Source organism: Mizuhopecten yessoensis, unplaced genomic scaffold (assembly GCF_002113885.1).
Source record: "Mizuhopecten yessoensis strain PY_sf001 unplaced genomic scaffold, ASM211388v2 scaffold4999.3, whole genome shotgun sequence".
NCBI lineage: Eukaryota > Metazoa > Mollusca > Bivalvia > Pectinida > Pectinidae > Mizuhopecten > Mizuhopecten yessoensis.
The window spans coordinates 771,099-780,090 of record NW_018405829.1 but is presented as its reverse complement, the minus strand read 5'-3'; the positions used below and the strand labels follow the sequence as shown (position 1 = coordinate 780,090).

Below are 8,992 nucleotides of genomic sequence, written 5' to 3'. Positions count from 1 at the left end.
CCATCACCTTCCTTACCATCACGTTCACTACCTTCAACTGAACACCTTAGGGACAAGTTGTGGTGCTCTATCGCAAATATTAGTGATATTGGTATACTGCTGAGTGCGTACATACACTCTCTGACAGATCACGAATCAATTCATATTTTAATTGGGGGACAAATGCCTCACGAATTAAATGTATTAGACATGAATTAATTTAGATTGAAATCAGTAGCAGCTGTCGAAAAGATGCACAAATTATACTACCGGTACTCAGTGTAGATATAATCTCACATCCTGATAAAGATTAATATAAATCTAATAAAAAAACCCGAAAAAATATGAATGTCTAATATGCTATGTATGTATTACCTCATCATATATATGTAAATCTGACAGATCACTTACACATCTATTATGAAACCATCTGTCACAGCCAGCATCACAAGAAACCATATCATCAAATACATTTGAGATGTGACACCCATCTGCTTCGCAATCAATAAAAATATCAAATGATAAAGAAGTTTTCTTATGCCTATGCCTACTCATTTTTTTCCTAGGAAACTTAGTAAAGATTCCATTGGAAATACATTCTACAAGATGTTGTCTCATGCAAGTGGTGTCAAACTCTAACTCTTCACTCCCGTTAAACCCATTGAAACAAAATTCTACCAAGTTAGCAATAGCAAAAACCCCACAGTCAACCCCGTTTTTCTGTTATTGCACATTTGGTAATACTGTTTTTTAAAACTTTTCTATTTTCCCCATACGATGATGGTGGTGGAGGTTTTTACATATTATGCATATCTAGCACGAGTCTTGACGAAGTTATGTCCCCTTAGTACGGGTACGGGAGGAAACAAAACACCCGCGATCACAACAAAGTCAGAATTTCATGTGAAATATGTTGTTTATTTCAACGAAACTTACATAATTATCAACAGTAAGGTATTTTCTTCTATATATCTGAAAAGAACATGTTATTTTTCCCTAAATTTCTAGTTATATGTGAAAAACCGTGATTTTCACGGTTGACTGCGGCGTACAAGTTTTACCCCTTGAAAAACACATTATCGTTGATTTCTAAATTATTAGATAATAAAATAAACATTTTTGTAATTGTCACATTTAGAAAATAATGTTTGAAATTATCCTATATTTTTATAAAAATTATAAACCATCGCGTTAATGATATATTAAAATATCTTTATATTTCCGGTACGGGTTTCAGTCCGGGAATGGGAACGGGGTACAAGATTTACCTACCACCCATATTCTGTATCTAAGAATACGTACGATGTTTTCGTACTGTTTTATAGAGTAAAGATGGAAAATTCTTAAGAATCATCAAATATGATGCACGTATAAGCAACACACAGAACACAAACATTTTCACAATATGTTTATTGAGTTTTATTTTTACTTACACCGTACATGTACAGCAGGTCCAGTACATACTCCAACAGTGTTACTGTTAGAGGTTTTACACGGCGCGATAATTTTGACACGCGTCGCAGTCGTCAAAATTATATCTGATAGAAAAAAGGCCGACCAGCGGTTATGTTATAGGAGTAGTCCAGTACACTGCCGATTGAGCTAAAGATTTGTTATAAACAAGTTGGGCACAACGGCGCATATGGGTAATAATCCTGCATTTGGGTAACATCTTTGTATGTTATGGTTGAATGTACTTCGAATCTACTTTCACTATCCTATATGAAAAATCAAAATTTTGTACTTCACTTACGTATTGAAAATCGCCATATCTATTGGTTATTACAAACAACTTTTGGTTGAACAGTTTTCGGTTTTGAAAGTATTTCACGACCTTTGAAGCATCTAAAATCACGAAAATGTCAAAACACGAAAACGCATTCAACCAAAAGTTGTTTATAATAAATTAGAGCTGTATTGAGCTGTAATGTTGACTTTCACAAATGTGAAATTCCGATTTTTTTTACATCATAATATTTTAAAAAGAATACTTATATTTAATGTCTTTTGTCAGTTATCAACCTATTGATAAAATCTTCTTTTATCAGCGACTTTATTTCGTTTTCCTTAAAAAAGAAAATCACATGAAAAAAGCTGAAAATACCTATTTCTAATAGGTCAATACAGCTAGTATAGGTCTTTATAGCTATATAGCTCAATCGGCAGAGTGTACTGGACCTGAGCAGGTCCGTGTGTTTGTTAACAAAAATGGCAAACTTGATCAAAATTAACCCCTAAAACGAGAGAAATTATTCTGAAAACCTTAGCTGAGATCTAATTTAGTTGTAACTCTTTATCATGTCCCTGTGGTTACAGTCGATTCATTTATAAAACATTTAGCCTCAAAACTAGTCCAATTTTCTTCTGGCCCTGACACCAGACTTGAACATGTTGACAGATAGCTATAGATGTCTGGTTTTCACATCACCTCAGTTTACAGTTCATTTTGCCAAAGTTCACACCTGTACCTCAGATTTCCATATGTTCTCCATAAAAAAAATACGGAAAATGCGGATGGGAATATTTGGGCACTAATTTCCGCATTTATTCTGTATTTTGAAGAAAAAAGGGAAAAAATGGGGAGTATATATGGAAAAAGTATGAACAAAATACGGAGAAACGAAATAAGAAGAAATATGGAGAAAATGCGGAGAAACGAAATACGGAAAAATACGGCAAATAATTGCTGACACTAGATAATGCAGATAAAGAAGGAATTATGGGTAAACAAGAATTCAAAAATACATGTACACCAAAAATCATGAACTGTTTACATTCAGTATTTGAATCATTGGATGAGATTTACAGCTATATCTACAAATTATTCCTAATTAAAGTTATTATGGTTAAACCATAACAAAATGTCAACTATTTCAACTACTTAATGCCCAAGTCTCAGCCACCATAATTTGACAATTGTTCAAAATTTCACTTTTCAATTATTTACTATAATATCAAGGTTAACAACTTTATTATTTGTGAACATTTTTAATGTTTTGTTAACAATATTGCTAATCAGTTAGACATTTCCATGTATTTTTCCAGCAATATATATAGGTGTTCTGATTGTCCCTGAGACAGATACTTAAAATAAAAACAAAACTTACCCTGGTTAAATTCAAGACCTAGCTAACTTTGAAAACAATTCAAACCTTAAAATCAGATCATTGTTGGAATAAAATGCATCTCATGACTTTAACATTCAAAGCAAGAACCTATCAATCATAAATACGTCCTGTGAATATATGCTGGTATTTGCTTCTCAAATACGATTGCTCCTTCATGTATCCTTTCACACAAACCATAACTGACCTGAATGCTTTCAGAATTTGAATGTGAAAATTGGCCAATCATAGACCAGGATTATAGATGGCCCCAAGTGGCTGTGTTTATTAATCATCAAGTTTTCCATATTTTTCTGTAATTTTCCGAAATTTTACCTTAATGTAGTAACTCAGTGATTTTTTTACTCATTTTCCTAAAGGCCCAGTGCCTTTTTTTATTGGGAATTTTACTGCGCGGACACAATGAATTGGGAATTTTCAACATGTTACGGAGGTATGATATTAGTTTTTTTTTTTTTTTATCGCGCTCAAACAACCTCATGTGTAAATAAAACTTGAAACTTCAATTCAATGCCCAAGATAAACTTCTATTTGTCAAAATTTTCAACAACGTAGTACAACAGTTAAGGCATACTTTATTTTGTTACAAGCGATTGGGAAAATATTGGGTCAGTATTGGGAAAACTTCACTTGGGGAAAGTACCTAAAGCTAGTTTGTTTAGTGAGGTTCCATTCTTGACAGACCATAGTGTTTGAATAATAATTAAATTCATGAACAATACCAGTAACTTTATTAGACTTGCACTGCATTGGAAAAAATTCTTTATTCATAAATGTTTGTGTATACATATAAAAAAGTGTATTTTTGGCAAACTATTCTCTGTATACATAAAATATAGCAAGTTATCGGAATTAGTACGATATAAATGTAAACTGACGGAATAAAATGTACAATTTCTAAATGATTGCCTACTGTATCTTAGACGTATATGCTTTTGATATATGTATTTGCTCATTATGCCTTTTTTTTTTTTTATCTAATTATAATGAAATCAATTATTAATGCTAATTTCATCCATACAGGTCTTCTAAGAAAGTCAACTATGCTTCATTTGGTGCAGGAAATGATGACGATGACTTTGATGGTAAGTAACAACTAGTTACAGTGGATGATACGTTTGTTAGGGATTTAGTGTTCTCACAACAGTGAATTATAATTTTGTCACATGAAGATGGGAGTCTGATATTAGGGAGACACTGAGTAGAGAAGTGAGGAAAGAAAAGATCCAAAGTGTCTTAAGTGTTGCAACGGGGCAGCAGATCAATTGATCACTTCAATGTCCCCTAATTGAAGCAAAAGACACAAAACAACACACCTGACTTTGTAGTGGACCCCAGGGACCCTCGTTAGTCAGTTCCTATATTATGATAGCATGCAGTGGAATACAGTATCCTTTCCCCACACCTGCAGGGCTATGAATGATGATTATTGTTAACATATACATGAACACATATAATTTCTAGTAATAAGACTGCATGATCTTAATTGAATTATTAATTATTATACCCCAGCTTCGACGAAGTCGGGGGTATATAGTGTTTGCTTCATCCGTCTGTGTGTCCGTCCGTCCGAAAGGTTTCCGGAGCATATCTCCCGTACTATTTCACCTACGGTTATGAATCTTAGTTTGTGGGTACATGTATGGAAGGCGATGTGTCTCATACCATATGTAGGTCACTGTGACCTTTACCGTGACCTCTGACCTACATAATGTCGTCAGAAAGGTTTCCGGAGCATATCTCCCGTACTATTTCACCTACGGTTATATTATGAATCTTGGTTTGTGGGTACATGTATATATGCATGGAAGGCGGTGTGTCGCGTACCATATGTAGGTCACTGTGACCTCTGACCTATGTAACGTGAGACTTGCAGCATATAAACTCTTCACTTGATTCTTCCAATCCACATGCCCATCACTCCCACCAATTCCTGATCAATCAGGATCAAAGATCAATTCTATGCTTAAAATTCACTCTTTTAGTTTTATAATTCTGGTGTTGTGTTAGATATATAAATTTAAATGCAGAAACACAATAATATACATTTGTATATATGTATTTTATGTAGTGTTTGTACATGTATATGTTACGTTAGACACACCATATTACTAGCCTGATAACATGGCCATCACATGGACAAAAACACTTATAACTGATATCTAGTTTTTATATTCATTAATATGTATGCATCTACAAAAAAAAAAAAATCATCTATTCAACGTATTTTAATCTATACAGTAACTGGTCATAAATAATCTTGAAAAAGAAATTGTCAATAAAATTGTTAGTGCCTGAGTACATGGGTGAGTCACATGTTGGTAAGTTTGTCAGTATATTGCAAACATTTTAAAATTTGATATTATAATTTAGAGCAAAGCAGGAAGTTTTATTTTTGTAATACAATAGCCTGAAAAGATGACACAGATGTGAACATTGAATTTTCTTTTCCTTCCTGTGTTTAAAAAATCCGTAAAATATATTTGGTTTAGTTTTGAGAGTTTCTATAAGACACAGGTTCACACTGTTTGACAGGATGTTGGTATAATCTTGGTTCTGATTGGACAGGTTTCAATCATCCATGGATTAATTTTTGCTTCTCTATGATCATGACTATGTAGTATTTTAGGGCTATATAACTAAGTATTGGACCTGTATCTGTTCTAATTTACCAGTTCAAATGAACATACATGTAAATTAATGTAATAACATAAATGTAAAAGAAAACAGCACCATTAAACTATAAGTGTACCGCAAACAGACACACACTGATCAATATTTGGCTTTCAATTCCCACCATCGCCAGAGGCTCGCAACATAAAAAATCCAAAACTTGTATCATAAATCTAATATGAAGAGAAAGTTACGACAGATCCTCTATATATCAATTACTCATAAGTGATCTGGATATATATAGTCTCATCAGCTTAACGGGGCATTATTGTAATATTGCCAGTGTTTTAAATTTAAAATTTTTGAAAACAGAAATATAAATTACATGTATTTGATTGTCCAAAGACCAAAGCCACAAGAAGTAAATGTCAATTTTTTCAGATTTTTACCTCAAAATCCATGTTTTGAATTTTTGCAATGTTTACTCTTAAGAGCTAAATTTAGGTAGTCTTAGTTAGAACAACTTGATGTGGAGGATTCGATATTATGTAATAAACATAAATATTTATTAGAAAAACTTATTCAGAATGCTGGTGTCTAATTTCCCCAGTTTATTTATAGTTTTATGTACACCGTATGCATGATTGATGGCTATATATATTTGTATTTGTTTCATCAGAAGACTTCAAGGACATCACGCCACCACCAGCCAAGAAGGCAAAAACATTGAAGACGTCCAACAAAGAAAATACCTTAAAGAAACAGGCCATAAAGAACAATGAGAAAGGGAACAGTAAGAAAAGGTTGGTGGAAGCTGGTTTTAAGGACCTAATGAATGCATACAGACCCATGATAAATATACAATGTCAATATATATTTGCCTCACCTTATCAATACTGTTAAACTATCCAAAATGAATTATATCCGTTTGGACACCATTTTCAAATATGATTTAATTCAATATATATATAATTATATATAAAATGTTAGTTGATCATTTAGACATATAGGTAACTTACTAGGAAGGAAAGGCAAAGAAATAAAAATAATTTCATGTTCCTTTAAGGTCAGGATTAAAATTTTAAAAATGAAGTCTTAAATGCAGCACATTGATTAATATATTCCTGTTACTGGTTTAAATTGTCATAAATTAAAGAATATATAGATATAAATATGCATATGTGATACTCTTATATAAAATGAGACAAAATTGGAAGAATAATGTACAAGTCACTTGTCAGTATAGTGTTTGTGCAATATGGTGTAAAGGATTTTCACAATATTGTGAAAATAGGTAAAGTTTCAAAGAAGACATCCATTACAGTATGTAATAAAAAAAATAAGACATCTATTTACCCTTTAAGTAATTATAGGGTATATGTATTATATGAGAAGAAAACAATCTATTTTCCGTTTGATTTTCCTCATATTGCAGTACATGGTGAAAATTGAAATTGGGAAAGTGTAAGATAAAATGGAAAAAATGCAGATCAAGAAACTCTTCATGGGGGAAACAACCTTTATCAGGCAAATATAAACAAACAAAAAACACTGATATTATATCACCATAAAGTACAATGTATAATATTGGCAAGCATGTAATACTGACAGAGCTGTGGCCCTTATATTACTTCTGTATCTTTCTGTTGTTGGGTAACAAATGTGTTTATACCTACAGGAAACCTCCCAATGAAAGGACCTTTGATAGGGAGTTACAGCTGGCCCTAGAAATTTCCATACATGAGTCCCAGGATTCAACAGGAGGGGTTGATGAGCCCCCTCCACCCACTATTGAAGCAAGTGAGCCTTTCAGTATAACAGCCAATATGGAGGCAATGGAGGAGCTAAACAAGCTCAAAGTGGAGGCCACACCCCCTGTCTTACAGCCAATAACAACAGGTATAGTCATAACCCTGTCTTACAGCCAATCACAGCAAGTATAGTCATAACCCTGCCTTACAGCCAATTACAGCAGGTATGGTCACATGCCATCTTACAGCCAATCACAGCAGGAATAGTCATTACCCTGTCTTACAGCCACTCACAGCAGGTATAGTCACATGCCCTGTCTTACAGCCAATCACAGCAAGTATAGTCACATGCCCTGTCTTATAGCCAACCACAGCAAGTATAGTCATAACCCTGTCTTACAGCCAATTACAGCAGGTATGGTCACATGCCATCTTACAGCCAATCACAGCAGGAATAGTCATTACCCTGTCTTACAGCCAATTACAGCAGGTATAGTCACAACCCTGTCTTACAGCCAATTACAGCAAGTATAGTCACATGCCCTGTCTTATAGCCAATCACAGCAAGTATAGTCATAACCCTGTCTTACAGCCAATCACACCAAGTATAGTTACACACCTTGTCTTACAGCCACTCACAGCAGGTATAGTCACATGCCCTGTCTTACAGCCAATTACAGCAGGTATAGTCATAACCCTGTCTTACAGCTAATCACAGCAAGTTAAGTCATAACCCTGTGTTACAGCCAAGTACAGCAGGTATAGTTACACATCCCATTTTACAACAAATTACAGCAGGTATAATCACACACCATCTTACAGCCAATTACAACAGGTATAGTCACCCCCTGTCTTACAACCAATCACAGCAGTTATAGTCACACCCACTGCCTTACAGCTAATTACAGCAGGTACAGCTACACACCCCATTTTACAGCCAATTACAGCAGGTATTTTCACACTCCTGTCTTACAGCCAATCACAACATGAATAGTCTTAACCCCTGTCTTACATCAATTTTATGGACAACTCGTATATATTTTACACCTTTGTGTGCATATGCTTCACTGGTCATTTGTCTGATGAGAGTGACAGTACATACAGTGTAACGTACTAGTCATCTAAACGTTACAGAAAATGTTATTGGTGGAGTAAAAAGAACTTCTCATAAAACATTGTTACCTTTTCCTTTATGACAGATTTACTGTCCTTGACAACATGTGTAATCTTTCTGACATTGTGAACTCCCTTTAACAACACGTGTACTCTCCCTTTAACAACATGTGTATACTCTTTAACAACATGTGTACTCTCCCTTAAACAGCATGTGTACTCTCTCTTTAACAACATGTGTACTCTCCCTTTAACAACATGTGTACTCTCTCTTTAACAACATGTGTACTCCCTGTAACAACATGTGCACTCTCTCTTTAACAACATGTGTCCTCTCCCTTTAACAACATGTGTACTCTCCCTTTAATAACATGTGTACTCTCCCTTTAACAACATGTGCACTCTCCCTTT

The 8,992-nt window shown here is 34.2% G+C and overlaps 1 protein-coding gene across 1 annotated transcript in view; it reads left to right on the top strand.

Moving 5' to 3' along the window:
* LOC110450151 (RAD51-associated protein 1-like) overlaps positions 1-8,992 on the top strand; it is a 52,897-nt gene that overhangs the window by 22,838 nt on the left and 21,067 nt on the right. Inside the window, exons 3-5 of the mRNA XM_021497435.1 lie at positions 4,128-4,189; positions 6,397-6,520; positions 7,396-7,616. Coding sequence (XP_021353110.1) covers positions 4,128-4,189; positions 6,397-6,520; positions 7,396-7,616 — 407 coding nt within the window. The remainder of the gene's footprint in view (positions 1-4,127; positions 4,190-6,396; positions 6,521-7,395; positions 7,617-8,992) is intronic.